The sequence below is a fragment of the Acanthopagrus latus genome, chromosome 7 (genome assembly GCF_904848185.1).
Source record: "Acanthopagrus latus isolate v.2019 chromosome 7, fAcaLat1.1, whole genome shotgun sequence".
NCBI classification, from domain to species: Eukaryota; Metazoa; Chordata; class Actinopteri; order Spariformes; family Sparidae; genus Acanthopagrus; species Acanthopagrus latus.
In genome coordinates, this window is record NC_051045.1 from 29,044,355 (window position 1) to 29,064,225 (window position 19,871).

Sequence of the window (19,871 nt, forward strand, 5' to 3'; positions counted from 1 at the left end):
AGCCCGTTTAGTGATTTGGAGGCAAATAATAAAATCTTGAAATTAGTCCTAAAATGTACACAGAGCCATTGAAGTCAACTGAATTCAATTGCAAGAAAGAGAGGGAAGTCTGGGTAACACCAACATAAAGGGCCTTACAGTAGTCGAGTCGGAAAAAGAGACTGAAGCATGTATAACCCTTTCCAAGTCATGGAATGATAAAAATGGCTTGAATTTAGAAGCCTTAGCTGGAAAAGGCTGGAAAAAGCTATATTTCTGTTTGCCAAGCTTAAAATCACATATCTTATTACCGTTGACCCCTGCCTTGCTCCATGAACATTAACATCTTGTGACGGCAATAGTAGGGCTGTAATCAACCAAAGAATTTCTTGGTCAACCGATGCTGTGAAATTTCGACTAAAAATCGACTAATTGGGGGGGGGGTTAATTAAAAATAATTAATTTAAAATAAACAAAGACTAGTAGTGTACTTGCTTTAGATTAAATTGTTTTTGATCCTATTATTTTGCACTGAAATGAATGAATTAATGAATAAATACACTCACGTCTGTCAGCTCTGGCAGTGTGCATCTGTGCAATATCAAAGCGTGGCCTGGGTGTATCTAGGGGATGCTGCTGTTGCGGGCGGGTGCGCCTGCAGTTATAAAACAATTATTAGACTAAAACATTGAAATATGCCAATTCTGATACGTTCACATACTTAAAATGGATGGAGCAACCTAACGCAGACAAGTTAGTTTACCCTTTGTAGGTGATATGCCATATTTGTAGTCGAGCTGTGATATACAAACTGTTGTTTGCAAACTTTGCATTCAACTTTTTTTCCATTTTCTATTTTTATAAAATGCTGCCACACTGCTAATGTCTTTGACATGGTAGAATACTGTAAATGAAACTCTTAAAAATAATAAATAAATATTTAACAAACCACCAAACCGAGGCCTTTTAGTACGTTCTTCAATCTGTTTGTCTGTAGTGGGTTAGGCTAATCCAAAATAGTGAAAACAAGGAGGGTGTTTTGAAGACACACTGTTACCTATGAAATTGGGGTGCTCTGAAAACACCCCCATTAGCACTTGGTACTTTCCTCCTGATGATGTCAAATGCCATATGCAGGACACACAGCACTGGGATGGAGAGGACCCACTGCGTGTTTACACACTGCCATAGCAACATGTAATTAACACACCAAAAATCGACCGATCAGAATTTTGGTCGAGCCAGAAAGTATCGACCAATAAATCAACCACTTGACTAGGAGATTACAGCCCTAAAAAATAGATCACAAACATGCGGCCGGCTTAATGTTCATCTTAAGGTAATTATTCAGAAGAAATGCTTTGAACTGCTGCTTTAGTTGAAAATTAACTTCTAAATATCTCTAGCATGTGAGTGCTGTAAATTGCCCTCATTGTTAGGCTTTTTTGTTTCTACAACAACAAGCTATTAAGACTTAGAAAATTTATTTGACAATTATCGATCAATTCTGAATCATGGAAGATAGCAATCGAGATTCTTATATAAATTTATTATTTTTGGCCACTCCTACAATCCATGTCACTTTTTCATCAAACACCAAAGAGTGTCTCAGGAATGAGTCCTAAAACCCTGAAATAAGTAAGTACTTTTGCACCTTTGGTTCTTACATGGATGGGTTAAGGGCTGACACCTGAAATAAGGTTTGTGGTTAACACAGATTTTTAAGTTTTAATATATATGCACCGATCAGGCATAACATTATGACCACCTGCCTAATATTGTGTTGATCTCGATGGGTCAGGGCTGTTTTGGTAGCAAAAGGAGTTGCTGCCAAAACAGCCCTGACCCATCAAGGCATGGACTCCTCAAGACCCCTGGAGGTTTGCTTTGGTATCTGGCACCAAGATGTTAGCAGCAGATTCTTTAAGTCCTCCAAATTACAAGGAGGGGCCTCTGTGGATCAGACTTGTTTGTCCAGCACATCCCACAGATCCTCGATTAGATTGAGATCTGGGGAATTTGGAGGCCAAGTCAACACCTCAAACTTGTCGTGCTCCTCAAACCATTCCTGAACCACTGTTGCTTTGAGGCAGGGTGCATTATCCTGCTGAAAGAGGCCACAGCCATCAGGGAATACCATCTCCATGAAAGGGTGCTCATGATCTGCAACAATGCTTAGGTAGGTGGTACATGTCAAAGTACCATCCACATGAATGGCAGGACCAAAGGTTTCCCAGCAGAACACTGCCCAAACCATCACACTGCCTCCACCGGCTTGCCTTCTTCCCATAGTGTATTCTGGTGCCACGTGTTCCCCAGGTAAGCGACACACATGCACCAGCCATCCATGTGATGTAAAAGAAAACGTGATTCATCAGACAAGGCCACCTTCTTCCATTGCTCCGTGGTCCAGTTCTGATGCTCACATGCCCATTGTTGGCGCTTTCAGCAGTGTACAGGGGTCAGCATGGGCACCCTGACTGGTCTGTGGCTATGCACTCCCATAAGCAACAAACTGCGATGCACTGTGTATTTTGACACTTTTCCATGAGAACCAGCATTCACTACTTCAGCAATATGAGCAAGAGTAGCTCCTATTTTGGATCGGACAGCACGGGCCAGCCTTCACTCCCCACATGCATCAATGAGCCTTGGCTGCCCATGACCCTTTTTGGACCACTTTTGCTAGATAATGACCACTACAGACCAGGACGCCCCACAAGAACTGCAGCTTTGGAGATGCTCTGACCCAGTCATCTAGCCATCACAATTTGGCCCTTGTCAAACTCGCTCAAATCCTTATGCTTCCCCATCCTGCATCCTGCTTCTAACACATCAACTTTGAGGACAACATGCTGCCTAATATATCCCACCCACTAACAGGCACCATGATGAAGAGATAATCAGTGTTATTCACTTCACCTGTCAGTGATTTGTTTGGACTACAATGATGCCGTTAATAAATTTATTTCATAAATGCTTTATCAATTCCGCTAGCATTGTCAACCATAGCCACATGCGCACCAGAGCAAATCACTGCAGAGCTCATCCCCATGACACACCTTAAGAAACATGCGGATTTCTAACTGCAGTGGTGAAAGCTGGACTGGGATTTTGCTGGCGGTTCAGTCCCGTTCTGTCCATCTAAACTGACTGTTGTGGATTAATGAGATTAAATGAGTCCAGACCGAGTCTGGTCGGGTCTGAGGAGATCCGGATACACGAGAACAACAAACTGCAATCGAAATCTGTGGATGGTAGTGTGTAGCTAGCTGCTAGCCTGTTTGGAGTATATATTTAGTATGTAATGTAGTGTTTGGTGTAGCGTGTTTAGTGTGTTGTGAGTCAAAACAATGAGGAGACGGCTGAATGTGAAGCAGGCAGTGCACATTTAAATGTAAATAGTTACATATAACTTTGTAAATTTCAGAAACTGATGCACAAATTTAGCAAACAACAATTTATATTTGCATTATAAGTAATAAAAATGTTTTGTTAAACATATTTGTGGTTTTCACACTAAAAAATCAAACTTTTTCATACTCGGATTTAATGTTTTTTAAATTTGACTGTCATTCATTTATTTATTTCCATTCTAGGGTGGAGGTAATTGATTTCCGTACAGTGCACCAGGGGTTGCCCTGTACAACAGTAACACCACACTTTTCAGCCGTTCACATAAATTATCCCAAAGTGGCCTTTAAGTTGAACTTCCTCTCACATCAACACAATTACAACTGACCAGCAGCACGCTGACTGGGAGCAATTGAAAGGTTTAATGTTGTCACCAGCAGAAACATTAAATCTGGATTCACCGTCGTGTTATCTATGATGAAAGGATTGTGTAGATCGCATGTCGGTGTCTACAAACCAGCAGGTTAGCTGAGAACTAAACATGCTTATCAATGGACATGAAACTGAGCAGGGGAACACAAACTGACAGGAGTTTGGTCAAACGGCGGCAGAGGACACAACATATGGGGCGTAAACGTGTTGGGTCCACATGTCACTGACAACCACGACGAAATGTTTCACGAAAAGAAAAAGCAATAACAACAGTTGCTAGCTTACCATGACCCAGGGGCTTGGCCTTTTTCCCATACTTGCCAAGCGGACATCTTGAAACGCTGTTTTCAAACAGTAAGTTGGGTTTACTGTGACGTTTCAGCACCTTCGACCAAGTGGCATAGATGTGAATTTTCGACGACTTGTCGCTGAGATACCAAAGATAGGCCGAGTCGTGGAAACTCGCAATCTGCGGCATAACAACTCAACTCTCAGGTGTCTCATTAGAAAAGTAAAAAGCAGGTGAAAGTCCGTCTCAGGGGGGAAAGTTCCTATTAACTCTCACGGCAGCATTTAAAATAACACTTACGACAGTGACGTTATAATTCTCTCATAAATATCCATAAATCAGAAAATATGTCGATTCACAGGGGCACATTTTCCGGATCTCACTATTTAGGTAGCTCACGCGGGCGCACACACCTGTGTTGCATTCGGGCACATATTGGAAAATGGGAAATTTGCCAACCGCAAAATGAAGCCGTATTGAAATGGTGAATACAAACTAACACGTCTAAGATGAGCTGTTAAAGATAGACAAACGGACATACTATCGAGTAAAAGGTTAGAAATCATCTAATTTCTTTGCAATCTAGGGCTCTCAGGAGACATTGACATTTATTTTTCTATCAAAAAAAGCCCACATAAGGTTCATGTCCCAGGCAGGGCCATTGGGATTTAAGATATGCAACACTGTCCTTCCAGCTCAACACAAAAGCATTGAAATGTTCTTTTATTTGGATATGGATTATTTTTACTTATTGAGACAACTGTAGACAGTTGTGTTGTTATATTGCTTGGCCACACTGTGTTGCCGCACCTGGCAAGAGTCTCAGGAAAGTTAACAATGTTTAAGTTGTTCTACACAAGGTGGCTTTAACTTTGTCTCCCGGCGGGCTCATAACGTTCCTGTATTTCATATGAATCTCAGTCATTAAACAACAATGAAATAACTTTATATCATTGGTTGCTGGTACATTTCAAAATGCTTATTATAATTTTCCTGGAGGGGCATTGGAATTTAAGCAACTTTTGTCCAGAAAGACCTCAGTGTCCTAAATTGTAATTGCAGACCTGTCATGTAATTCTGGTAATACATGCTCTGGGAACCCCCTTAGCCCCAGGCTAAGACAATGTTCACAATGTCATAATCATGGCACATTCCAAAGTGGGCTAACCCTGACTTTAGCCTGGGGCATCCTGGCTCTGCTCTGCAGCAGGGTTAGCCCTGAGTCTGCAGGGTTATCCCCTGAAAATCGACTTAACACAGGCTTAAAAGTTGAAGGTTTGAAACTGGGCTAAAGTAAACAGAGTTGTAACACAACATTAAAGAATATAAACATTTGCTGCTTCTACAGGCATTTAACCCAGGGATAGTACAAATGCAGTGTGAATCGTATGGGTTATGTTAAACCTGGTAATGAATTTGTGTCTGAAAAGCGCCAAAGGCCTACTTTTAACCCTGGGCTATGAACAGTGGCAGACTCAGCATGTTTGAGGGGCAGGGTCGAAGAAGTTAAAAATTGCATTAGTTGTACATTTTGTCCAGTGGATAGACACCATAGAAAACACTTAATCATGATTTATTTGCCAGGGGCATCCAAGAGGGCAATTTTGCTGGATCTGTTGGAACACGACTGCCCCTGCCGCCCCCAAAAGAGAAAAGTAAAAAACCCTTTTAGACACATCATTTCCTAAAGACACATCACTTCCACAGCCAAGATTAGTTGGATTTACATATCAAGAGAGTAAATCCAACTTATCTTGGCTGTAGAAAGTGAAACACTTGAGTGTATCCAAGCTACAGAGAGTAGATGTCTATTTCTATTATCTTTTTCTGTATTTTTAAAATCCATAATCTCAACATTCCAACAACTTATTTTTTACAGTTAAGAATGTGACTAATGCTTTTTAGTTTATGTGTTGTTCTATTTTGTTGTTTCATTACATGTACACAACAGTACTTAAACCTGCACAATACATACATATAAGTATAATATGATTTCCTTTTTTAATTGTTACTTTTGTTGGACCTTAAGACACTAAAAAATGTTCATGACTTTGCACAACAAAGTAGAATGTTTGCCAGTTAGGTATAAGTAGGTCACTGGAAAGTAGGCCAAACCCCTGGTGGCTAATTTTGCAGTGAGACATTGTGTTGTCTGTTTGTGATAGTAATAACTGCCTCTGGAGTCAGGCAGTTGGTGAGAGGGCACAAGCACTTGACCATTAAAGTGGACACATGGGTGACCTGCAAGACTGATTATTGTTGACAAGCAATGGGAATGCTCCCTGAGGAATTCTGGGATCCCAGCATGTTGCCAGTTTATTACAATTCCCTTACAGAAAGCAACCTGCTTGCTGCTGTGACTGAGCTCAAGGCTTAGTGGAGGTGCACTCTCCATGGTACTGAAATGGTCCAGCAAGCTTGTCTGTTGCCAGATTCTTCCCCACAAGCTGCTTTCAGTTCTTTATAGTGCAACCGCTTGGTTTGGGAAAGCACCTTGAGCCATGAGCAAATTAGTGAGGTATGCCACTGTGGAAAAGTGTGAAGTAATCGAATAAAGTAATTCTATTTTTTATCAAATTAACATATGAAAGACACAGTTGTTCTTATATTTTTCTTTAGGTTTTGACAAACATCCATGAGGTCTCTTATAAAACATGTTTGTTATTACTTCCTTAAATAAGTAAATGCAAAAATAATTAAATTTGATTGCTTTATTACGGATGAGAACATCAAATTATGAAAGCAGCATGAAAAAGAACAGACATATTCGCTAGCTATAACTAAGACACTGTGTGTATATAAACGTCTGTGCAAGTCTGCAAAATAGGATTTTTAACAGGCAACAAGACTATAAATGAAATTATGATTAGAACAATATGGTTTGTTGTCTGCAAGTGATGGAAATGCTGCATTCATGAACTAGCCTCAGGGAGTACTGCTCAGTATATCCACTTAATGGTGCTTCACATTATACCTCTGCTTTCACCTGCTTTGTTCTTTCATTTGGTCTTATTTTGGGATCCTGGTGGCTAAATAACTCAAGAAATCCCTCCTGATGGACTGGCATGTTACATATAAAACCCAGCAGGAAGAAGAAATAATGAAATGTAGTGTAGTGTGGAAAACCATTTGTGGGTGGCACAGAACCCCTACTTTGATTCCTAAGTGGAACGGTAGAGACATTTGACATTTGTTGTGAGGGATAACAGAAAATACTATATAATGAGGGTGGATTCAGGTGAGAATCTCTTTTCACACTGACAATCAAATTCAAGGTGAAAGCCTGCCCAGAGAAAGATGCACACAACAGTCAAAGGAGGAACAGTGTTTTGTTTGTTTGTTTGTTTGTTTGTTTGTGTGTGTGTGTGTGTGTGTGTGTGTGTGTGTGTGTGTGTGTGTGTGTGTGTGTGTGTGTGTGTGTGTGTGTGTGTGTGTGTGTTTGTGTGCTGAGAGAGAGAGAGAGAGAGAGAGAGAGAGCAATCAACTCCCTCTTCTCATTTATAAATAACAGGAACAGGATGTTACATCAGCCCCTGTGCAGGACATATTAAGGCCAGACTGCTCTGTCTGTTGAGTTTATAATGCCCTTGTGCTCTTAGCATTATTACTGTTCATTGCATGAAAGATTTGTGCAGTCGGTGGCTCTGCTTCTGAATGCATGCACACTGTCCACCATTCACAGTCATATAATGATGAGCCAACCAACAATCCAACAATAAAATGCAAGATTTGCCAAATTAGTACTTTAGATTTTAATGATACTGTAAAAATACGGTTTTAAGTTAGATCCTGTAGTTTTAATGGAAATACATCTCACTTCCCTGCTAGCAGCACCAAGAGGATACGTTTACACACTCAAGCATGAAAGTTATGACAGTCATGAACATTTGAGTACTATGAGAGGAGAGGTTAAGGGGAGTTAGGAGGATGAGTCACCATGACTCATCCTCTGGGAACCAGAACCAATTTTGAGCCAATATAGCTGGTAGATTTGGTGGTCAACCAACCAAAGACCTGAGATTTTCCTATGAGAAAAACACCAAATACCAATACCATGAAGAATATGAAAAGCAACCAACAAAGCCAACTAACTCACCTATGTTAGATCATTTTAGCAGAATGTGGTTTATCCATCCAATAGAATTGTATGCCCTTTATATGTCTATGTCAAGAAGCACGTCATCTCACGTCAGCATCACTGATGCAATGTTTTGCTAGGTTTTACTTTCATTTGTTTCATATGTCTGCTATGTGAAACACTGCAAACTGAAGGCACCAGGCTGTTATTGATGCACTATTTCATTAGAAGTACAAGTAGAAACACATCTTTTTATCAACACTACTTAATAGTTCCAAGTGACACATTCCATTTAATTCAAAGCACACACATACATTCACACTCCAGAATGTTCCAGCTATCATATTTACTTGGAATACAAATGATCAGCAGTTCCATTGGTTTATCTTAGAGTTCACCATCACAGAATTTCACACAGTTGTAGCGTGTGTGTGTGTGTGTGTGTGTGTGTGTGTGTGTGTGTGTGTGTGTGTGTGTGTGTATACACTCCACCCACATTCCTTCTTTGTGGATTAGGATTTCTTCTAGCCAACATGTATTCTAAAGACAAGAGGGGACACTTCTTCACTTATTCTGCTGCCCACACTTTAACAAGAAAAGAAAGAAGCTCTGCCTCCACCATTATTTCTTCTCTGCTTTGCCAGATTCAAATAACGAACAAACATATTTACCATCTATTTATAGAAGGAGAAATAGGGAGAAAAGAAATGGCCAGCCAAACGCCGCAAAGCAAAAGGGCTCTTCATTTTATTTTCCACTATGCTGTCGTTTGCACTGTTAGAAAAGTTCAAAATACAAGCATATTTTAAAATAGAAACCATTACCTGGATAGTATTGTACACAAATCTGATATATTGTGTGTATGTGGTGATATGCTGATATATAATATACAAATATACTGTAGTATACAGCATGTTTATGTCAAAACAAAGGTAAATAAATCATGTAAATATAGTAAATATGTGTATGTATGTTACATTTGGGCATATTTGTCAAATGTATAATTTAATGTTCCAAAAACGATTCCATCCACTGCTGTTTAAAATGTACAATTAAAATGAAATTAAGTAGATAAACTAGTTCGCTCAGCTCATTGAACACTTTGGCTCAGCTATTAGCCATGATTCATCATGCTAGCAAGATTCATAGTAAATACCTTTGCATACAGTTGAAAAATATTATTTGAAGATATGTCACGGGGTTTGTTGCTGGAGCCAATCCCAGCTGTCTCCGGGTGAAGACAGGGTACACTCTGGACAAGTCGCCAGCTCATTGCAGGGCCCTCAGGAGCAATTTGGGGTTCATTATCTTTGACATGAAGCTCAGCCCAGGGGAGCAAGGATTTGAACCAGCAACCTACCGGTCACTAACCAACCTGCTCTACCTGCTGAGCTAAAGCCGCCCCTATTTGAAGAGATGTTTAATGACAAAACTCACTGTCCAGTCAAGTCAGTGTCCCTAATATATTTGGTTTGACTCGTGTCACAGTCTTTCTCTCTGTCCATTCATTTCCTCGTCACTGCCAACCTACTTAACCGGTCCACTCTGTAAGTTCATCCAAATTGCTGTGTTGCTGCTTTGTTCTTCTGTGGTTTGCTTTGGTTTCTTGCCAGTTATCTGGCCACCTGTTACCTGTACCTGCCTGTGAACTCCTTTTATCATTTAATCAAAGAAATCATCCTGCTGTCTCTATGGTCTACATTTGGGTCCTTCGCCTGTTGCCACCTTCCTGTGTCCCCGTGACCACGTGGTACTGCTGGATGAAAAGCAGGACCCTGGTGTGGAGTTACCGAATCATCTGAAGCTGCCAGATGGCATGGTGGCACAGAGAAGGCTGAGTCCTGCTGCTTAGCTCTGCAGGAACACCACAACCATCACAGCATGTGTGTGAATATGTGTGTTAGTGGAGTTGATTTGGAAGATTATCTGCAGCAGTATCCCTTGAAACCTTTTCATGTTCACTTAAACACACTTTAATCTCATCTGCATGGATAACTGGTAAATAAGGGTGAACAGACATCCCCATTTTCTGGGGACAGTCCCTGTTTTTGATGTCCTGTACCGCAAAGTTAAATAATACTTTGTGTGACAGTAACCGGTAGCAGAGCCTATGGTTAATGTCTCAATCACATCATGCATGTTTTGGCCAACAAAGGGGGCTGCTTATTACAGCACAGTCATATCACTATCAGTCCAACGCTATTTTACAAAGAAAAGATTTTACGGGAAAAATGCCAGACAAGCATCCACAACATCCCCGGCAATATCTTAGAGTGGAGAAGAAGGAGGAAGACTGGATGAGAAGAAGACTGAGAGAGATAGATGATTAAAGGTAAAGGTTTGATTACAGAGCCTGCAAATGAATTATTCCAAACAATGTTTTTGAGCTAAAATGCTAAACTGAGGCAAACATGGCAATCTGCCAAAGTATTTATCTAAATACTGTCCTATCTATTTTTATGGACTGGAAAGGAAGGAGATGAGAGTGAGAAGGAAAAATAAACATTTAAACGTTTGAACTTTTTGAACTTCATTGATTTTCAGAGCTTTCACTCCCAGCTCAAAACTGTAAAAGCTGTACTTAAATCAAATCTACCCTGAGAACTCAGCAGCACTCGTTCCAGTGGCCAATTATTATTATTCAGTGCATACAAACTAACAATGTTCTCAATGCTCGTGTTCATGTGTAGAGACCCTGGTGATACTACAAGCAAAGTTTCATGTTGTGTCGAGCTTTCTTAGTGTTTTAAAAATAGCGATTTTGATGCTATCACTAATTTGCCCCAAGCACTCCCATTGAAAATGAGTTGGACCCGAAAATGAAACTACGGTAAATGTTAAAAGTGCCTCTTTCATTGTAATTATGCTTTTACATGAATGTTTAACTCATTTAACTCATTTAACATTCACACGAAAAAAAGCTTAAGTTGTATGTTGGTGAGAGTTTCACTTTAATATGCTCTCTGTATCTTATTGTGCTCTCAGGTAGAAACATACAGTATGTACGCCCCAGAAGTAAATGCATTCTGAACACATCACACTGGCTGGACCACATTACAGCCTGACTTCATTCTTCAAATAAAAGGAAGTTTAAAGGTCACCAAGTTCAATTTCTGAATCTTGTGGATAGTTTCTCCACCACCGTCATCTCCTCCATATATGTAGATACAATATGTTGCAATAGCAATTATGTATATTTGAATACAAATGAATAAGTAACATATACCAATTACTGATGTTTTACATATACTGTATTGTCAGAAATGTTATTTTACTTTTGAAACATATTACATAGAACATATACACAATATGTATTACATATTTTTTTGAATACATATCAGGCTTTTAAAAAAAAACTTTCAAAAAGTACATGTATTATATCTTGTAATACATTGGTATGTATTGTTAAATATATGTGGACCACTTCCATCTCTCTATAAAAGCTGTCTGTCTCTGTCTGTCTGTCTGTCTGTGTGTGTGTATGTGTGTGTGTGTGTGTGTGTGTGTGTGTGTGTGTGTGTGTGTGTGTGTGTGTGTATGTTCCTCAAATATCTCTGCGGATCAGGATCAGACTGACCTGAGAGTTTCAACATGGCTGCTGTTTGGTTCAAGGGTGTGCAACATCAGATTTATTTGGACTACAATGACACAGTTAATAAATTATTTCATAAATGTTTTACAAATTCTGCAAGCATTGTCCATCGGAGCCACCACAGTCACGTGCGCACCAGAGCCAATCACTGCAGAGCTCACTTCCACAACATACCTTAAGAAACAAGCTGATTTATACCTGCAGAGGCGCGAGCTGGAACAGGATTTTGCCGGCGGTTTGGTCCCATTCTGTGCATCTAAACTGACTGTTGTGGATTAATGAGACTAAACGAGTCCGGACCGAGTCTGTTCCAGTCTGAGGAGATCTGGAGACACGAGGACAAAGTGGAATCGGAATCTGGATGTTCATGTGTAGCTAGCTGCTAGCCACTAGCCCACACGGCCCAAGTCCCAGGTCGACGGACGCACTGGCAGGTCCAAAACTGGATTTAGGGTAAATAATGTCCGCCACACTTTTCTGCGAACGTTGCCGTCACGTTTGCTTTGTGTCTGGTGCAGGAAGAAATGGTAAAAACAGGCTTTTGTCACGAGAGTGTCCACGTAGCAAGTTTGGTTGTTGAGGAACGGGAAGTTGTGGGAGGGACGTAGGTGAATGAATGACAGGCAACGACGGTCGATGTAGAGACAGCAATAGAGACCACGATACTGAGATTTGAGTTTAGAGATTTGTGACATTTAGCGTGTTTGGAGTGTATAGTCAGTGTGTTATGTAGTGTTTGGTGTAGTGTGTTTAGTGTGTAGTGGAGTTGTTTTTATTGTTTTTTGTTCTTCAAACACCCTCATTTGACCATCCATGAAAAAGCTACTAAACCTCTCACTTTTCTATAAGAATACCTATTTCCTACAGGTACTGCACTAGTATATTTAAATGGAATTTTAATATATTTCATGATATTTTCTGTATATGTCAATAAAATGTATGCTTACTCCATAAAGGCAGATGAATGTATACCAGGTGTAGTACAAAGGGAATCAAGAAGCCAACCTCAATAATAACACATCATCTTTGAGTCTATATTCTAATGTTTGGACAAAATAATGATCATAATGACATCACATGGTTAACACTGAGGTTAACCAGTGTTACAGCTAAATGCCAGGATCACTACTTCAGGACTTTTGAACTGCAATTGCAAGCCAGAGGAAATGTCAGCCTCAGTGCAAGGCATCAGCAAACTTTCTCTATTTGTGTGCTGTGAGATGAGCTAAACTGCTGGACCTAGAGCTATAGATAGCTGTCGCATAAACACTGAGTAGAGAAAACACTGACTGAGTTTGTATAACAATATTTTCTGTGATGCAGGTGAATTTGGCCATGACAACATAAAGTTTGTCTTATTATTTTTGTTTTTTGTAAAAGGAGCAAAACAAGATTGAAGCTTGTAGAGGTGGTTTGTTGAAATAACATTTATCATTGTCAAACGGTAAAACCTAGGGACTGAAGAGTAATTCTTCTGTCAGAGAGTAACAAGGAGCCAAAAACAACCTCAGCAGCTGACACAACCTCCAGTGTCTGCAGACAGTACAAAGCAAAAACACACGTCCTTTATAGTGTCACAGTCTCCTTCTACAGCTGTAGGATATTGGTAGAATCCTGCGGAAAGTGACTTTTATTGCTCCTCAACCAGGAAGTTACTGATACGAGGGTCTACAGAATGAACTTTTTAATTTATTAACATCTGGTCTACAGAGGTCAACAGTTATCTGGAAACAGGATGTGTCACTCATTTAGATTCTACAAAGTACAACTTCTAAAAATCAAGAGAGCCTTAGTAGTCAAAAAGGTTTATTTTAGCTTGTTCCAAAACAGGAGGCAGCCCACTATATACCGATCAGCAGCAACATTACAAACACTGACAGGTGAAGTGAATAATATTGAACATCTCCTAACATGCATGTTCTTCTGGAAAACCCAAGGTTCTAGTATTCATGAGGATGATAACTGGGGCATAGCACACATTTAAACTCTGCTGCAGACCAAGTTCATCCCCAATGGCTCCCCCAGCTGGACAATGCGCCTTGACAGGCAACAAAAAACATTCACGAATATGCCAAAGAGCTTAAGGTTCTGACCTGGCCTCCAAATTCTACAGGTCCATTTAAGATTATGGATCCATGTGCCCAGCTCAGTCACCACAATAAAATGCTGACAGTTAATGTTTCTGCGATCCATGGATGCGTTCACATTTGTACTTGTCATACAAACCATGGTGACATTTTTACAATACGTGTCATATCACATTGCCTGTATATGACCTGACTTTCGTAACGGGAGGCAGAAGGGAGCCAAGCCAGTTTGTGATGGTCGTTCAACATTTGTAAATGTGGGATCACAGTGTTTCACATTCAATACAAAAACATGATCTTTTCCCACAGAACCCAAATCAGCCCCAACATTAAACATTATCCAGTGGCTGCAGCGTTTAAATGAGTGTGACGTGTCAAAGAAGATCAACCTGAATTAATTTTAAAAAGATAATTAATGTTATTTGCTTCACCTGTTACATATTCACATCCCGTACATAGAGAAATGCCATGGCTGTAGGAAAGTGAAAAAGAGCTGTGTGAGGAGCTGGAAACTGTCAGTCATCTGAGAAGTGTCCCTGTGGTCTGAGTTTTATCATGTGCATTGACAATTTCAATTCACCAATGCATCAATCAATTTGCACTTCTTTACCAGATATACATGTTTTGACATTATCTTTCACAGGAGCCTTTTGATGTTTAAAAGTAGAGGCAGGGAATTGTGTTTATTCTGAAGAAATCAAAAATGACAACACCCACTAACTGACACTTCTTTGTCCCTGATGCAGCTGCATCTTAAAAAAACTCTGAAAAGCACCTTTTTTCCATTCACAGTGATGTCCTGCATACACACATTTCCCTAACACATGCAGCATCTTGCATCATGGGTATTGTTAGGAACTCCCACTAGTGCTTGACAACTTGTGTTGACTCCAAAGCTAAACAAAGAAAACCCATGTGGTAGATTTGGAGAATAGCCCTGTGAAGAGTGATTAAATCCTGAAGCCCACTGCTTTTCTCAGCCGCAAACACTCACTCACACTGCGTGTGCACGCTACAGTGATCTCCCTCTTCACACACAAACACACATTTTGAACAATTGCAGACATCCTTGAAACACAAGACAGCCTTTCCCACACGCACGACTATCAGCTGTGAAGAAGCTCTCATTCCTCTTGAGCTGAAGCGGTGCTCCGGATTAAGAGTGCGTGGGCAGCGTTTATGAGAGCTCCTTATCACCTTATAAGGTGCTCTCCCCCACATCATCATTGCAACGCCCATTAAATCTATTAGCATAACAACCCATAGCCAGTGGTGATAACTCCCGTGTGCAGAGCCTCATCACATGATCAGACTCACAGCTGTTCAGCAGCAGTTCATCAAGGCTTTGACACCGCGGCACGTGTTTCTGGATGAGTGAAACATTTATTTTTAGCTGTTTGTACATGTATTCACCTACAGCATGGAAGAACACAGGGGAAATAATAGACTCACAATATTGCAATGACATGTGGAGCCAAAGGGTGCAGAAACCCAAATCACATCTTCCACATGGAGAGTTCTATTTCAAATTACATCATCCGTATGCTACCCATTCAATAATGAACTCTCCTTATTGTCTTTGGTGCCTGTTGGGTGGCTGATAGGTAGCATTTATAGGCTTCATGCAGCTGAGCAAAGCTACAGGGTTGAATAGAAATTACAGAAGAAAAAGATTTAATCTCATCAGATTCTACTTGTTTGAGTGTTTTTGCTCTTTCGTGGCTATGTAGTATGTGGCAAGATTGGGGAAGCACATGTCACAGTGCACCAACATTTCACAAAGATGCCTTAAATGTAAAAGTCTTACAAACTAAAGGATTTAATATTCAGCAAAGAATTCAAAAACGAACCTTGAAAGCATCTTCTGGTCTCACAGTGCCTTCCAAAATTAACAAATCACTGTCAAGAGATGATTTATATGAAGGTTTTCTCCATCTATGGATAAGGTTTAGTAAGGCAAGTACCTACTTAGCAGGTTTAGAGAAAGATCATGGATTTTTAAACATAGGATGAAGATTTGGAAGACCTTAAGAACCTCTTTTTTGTCATGACAGGGTTTCCCCTGATAATTGTTTGGACAATGTGGACAAAAACCTAGAAATATATATATATAATAATAATATAATATAATATATATATATATATATATATATATATGTTCATTCCAAGCAATAGCTACAAGTGCCCACACATTTGGGCAGACTCGTCAAAGTCACATGCATACAGAGTAAAGGAAATGGTTGTTTCTGCTGTGTTAAGGTGCAATTGCAGGTATCATAAGAGGCAGTGTGGGAAAAAAGGCTTTAAGACAGTGACACTGAAATTGTTTCATTCAAGTTTAAACTAATGCCTGGGGTGAAACTCACAGTCACAGTCAGCAGAAACCAATACTGATTGTGTAAACCTTTGTCAGTTTTCCATTCAGTAATCAATGTGCTATAAAGAGCAGGATCAGGATGTGAGAGGAGGAGGGGAGAATCCTTTATGATGAAAGTGTCAGAAAGTCATATGAGGGGTTACAGGGAGGTAGATGAGATGACATTTACTGTCCTAATAGAAAACATCAGGGGGTCACTGTCCTGTGCAAGGCATGATCAACCCCAGGCTAAGTTCTAATAATGGCTCTGTGCTTTGCCTTTATTGCTGTCCTTTTCAGTGGGGTTGTGCTCAGAGCTGGGGAAGATGCCTCATATTCTCTTGGGACATTCTTTTCACATAGCTGTTAATGAAACACCAGTCTGTTAACTTATGCAGCTATTTCACACAGGATCACCTGTATTCATGCTAGCAAAGTTATGAGTTGCAAGAGGGTGCAAACCCTCTTGATAGGACAGAGCATGTAGGAGGTGACAAGAAAGTGCAGCCTGGAAGCTGGAATGACAAGAGAACACATTGTTCTGTGAATTTTATGTTTGCCAGGATGAAATGTTGGCACTGAACTGGCACTGATACGCTCACATTTAAGTGAGTCGTTTGTACAATATTGACATTCATACAAGCAAGTCATAAGCATGTCATATCAAGTTCACATTACATGTTTGTGTCCTAACTTTCATATCAGTAGGTGGAGGGAAGGTGGCAAGAAGGCTGTCAAGCCAGTGCCGGCAGGTCGAGACTGCATTTCAACATTTGTAAGAGGGACAATACTGAGTCTTTTTAAGAAGTCAAATATTGTTTCTTGAGGTTATGATAAGCCTGCTGTCCTCATCTGAGGACATCATTTTTTGCAAAAACTACTTCCTGTACAAAAACAAAGTTTAGTTATTATACTTATTAGGTCCTACTTATCCCAAATAGCGAGGAGAAATAAAAAATGCACACTGGACAAAAGCTCGGGTCTCAGGAGGTTAAGATAAGATAATCTTTTATTGGTCGCATAACAGGGAAATGTGCAATAAAAACATGCAGTAGAAACAATATAAATAAGAAAACAAAACTCCAAGAATATTAACACTGCCGCACCTTTAAGACAACTTCCAGCTGTGTTTGTGCAATGCTACGTTTGTGGTGACCAGAGCTATTGGTATTGGCTGGTGTTTTTAGCCAAAACAAAGATCTATTCCAAACCCTAACAGAGTTTTTTTCTGCCTCAACCTAACCACGTCAGAAGCACAGCCTTATCACAAGTCAAAATTTAAAAAATGAAGCAACTTAAAAAGTGCAACATAAAAAACATATAGCTTCAACTATTTGTGGTTGGCAGATACATGCTGAGCAAAAAAATTAGCTGGCAAAGACTTGCCAGTGACTGTTTAGTTCAGTTCCATCAAGTACATGATGATTGTAAAATTCTGAATTAAATGTACACAAAACAGTATGATGTCACAGTGAATTTGAACTTTGACCATTTGGATACAAACTTTTTATTTGTATTTCTTATTTTCTTTATTCTATTTACACACAGTTGTATGCAATTTTGCAGTAGTTAATGTATGAATTCTTTGGCTATGGCGAAAAATGTGTTCTCTGTTTTTGACCTTTGACCACCAAAGTCTGTTCAGTTCATCTGTTTGCTAAATTAGAAGAAATTCCCTCCAGGTATTCATGCAATGTTGGAATCACAAAAATTGGCCAGACCCCAAAAAGTAATGCCTCTGGCCAAATTGTTGATCTCTCAATTCAGTTTTTAAGAACTCTTTGGTGGATTTTTAGTGCGGACTGCCTGGGTGTGTATTGCACCTCTGCCTTTACAGATGTTACAGTTAGCAAAACAAGCAGTAATACTGGGCAATAAAACATTGCATTCTGGCTGGAAGCTGCCTGCTAGCTCTACTGCTTTCTGACACAAGATCCAATGTGACATTTTAACTGAGGCAATATGCTGTATACACATACGTGCACATACAATGACAGACGCATGACTGCACACACAAACAGGTCGCATTGCAGTTCAACCGATATGGAATTTTGAATGTCAGTGTCAGTCATGTTCAATGGAAGCTGCTAGTGGCTAATACTTTGTTCCACAATTCATCTTTGTCATTTTATGTTCAGAAAAACATTGTTAACAATAAATAATTTCACTCTGATTCACATTTTAATTAAGGAAACAGTTAAGGTCAAAGGTTTTCCATAGACAACCAGTGTTATGTCTCCTGTAAAAACTCAATTTGCTGGTATCATAACCAAGATGAACAACACAACCTGTACCACATTTCTTTCTGAAAGGGATATTCCTGTGTAAATTTAAACCACGGTCTAACACACCATGACACTGAGTAAGAACCCCACCTCGAGAGATCAGGTTTGCTGACCACTAGCTTACGTAGTTTTAGCAACCTCAGAAATGACCGCACGATAACAATACATTGCAGTATATGCCTCCAACAAGAAACCACCATCAAAAAGCCACATTCACACGATCGCTATTGTAAAGTGAGCACAACTCATCCCTCTCTTGCTGCAGCTTCCTGTTGTGGGGAAGTCGATAATAACTGTTATAAGCTGGTAGGCAAGACACATTTGAACTTTGATTGCATTTCCATGGAGTAATAATCATACATTTTCATCCTTGAGCTGCGGAACTCTACCGCTAATTGATTTGCCCGGCTTCCCCACAACAGGAAGCTGTGGCAGGAGAGTGGTGAGTTGTGTTCACTTTACAATAGAAATCCCGCTAAGATAGCTGAGGTTTGATGCCTCGAACTATGTGCTGGGACCCTATTTTTACTGTTGCTGAAGTTTGGGGCTTTTTGATGGCAATTTCTTGGTGGAGGCGTATACTGCAATGTATATGTCGTTTTCTGAGGTCTGCAAACTTGATCTCTCAAGGGGGGTCTTACTCTGCGTCATGGTGTGTTAGACCATGGATTAAACTCACACCGGAATATCCCTTTAATGATGGACAATATCAATAAATGGATACAGGGATCTTCCAATAGTTCACACACAACATCTTTTCAGTGGACCACTGTGAAGCTCAGAGCACAATTATGAATATGTATTAGTAGTTAAAGTTAAAGAGCAGTGTGACACTGATGGACACAGAAGTTCCCATAGGGACCACTAAAAAAAAGAGAAGAGGTGGGAACAAACAACATGATGTATTGTGATGCAGCCCAACCAGAATATGGCCATAAATTCTAAGTTATGAATGTGGCACTAGAATCAAGTAGCCTGGTTCCACAGCGATGAATCATGACCATATATCAGATTGTCTCAGCAATTCAAATATTGAGCTTACTGACAACTGTTTCTATTGTTTGTGAAAGACAAAATCATTCAGATTTGGAGGCAGTTTTAAGAATGGGGACATCACTTTCTTACATGGCCTCTAGCTTGTGAGCTATATTCAAGAAATCTGGAGTGTCATGAAAAACAATAGTAGATAGCTAACACCACCAGCTTCCAATGCCACATACATGTTTGCTTTGTCCTTGGTATAACATACTGCACGATGTGCCTGTGCTATGACAGTCAGAGAAGATCATTACAACTATTTATTGGATATCACAAAAGAAGCTGTCACTTATCATTCATTTGAACAGTCTGTTGTCAATCACAACAAGCGGCTAGAGTGTTGCTTCCAGAGGAGATCTCACTGCCACAAACTGAAGCATT

The 19,871-nt window shown here is 39.9% G+C and overlaps 1 protein-coding gene across 8 annotated transcripts in view; it reads right to left on the reverse strand.

Moving 5' to 3' along the window:
* The window catches only part of plch2a (phospholipase C, eta 2a), a 208,199-nt gene that overhangs the window by 77,511 nt on the left and 110,817 nt on the right, over positions 1-19,871 (reverse strand). For 2 of the 8 annotated variants that reach the window (XM_037104147.1, XM_037104149.1), the window contains exon 1: positions 4,051-4,497. The exons of 3 other annotated variants lie outside the window; for them this stretch is intronic. In XM_037104147.1, coding sequence (XP_036960042.1) covers positions 4,051-4,243 — 193 coding nt within the window. In that variant the 5' untranslated portion in view covers positions 4,244-4,497. Of the gene's footprint in view, positions 1-545; positions 635-4,050; positions 4,498-19,871 lie in introns of those variants that run through there. 3 more of the 8 variants (XM_037104141.1, XM_037104145.1, XM_037104142.1) reach the window with 3 other exon arrangements.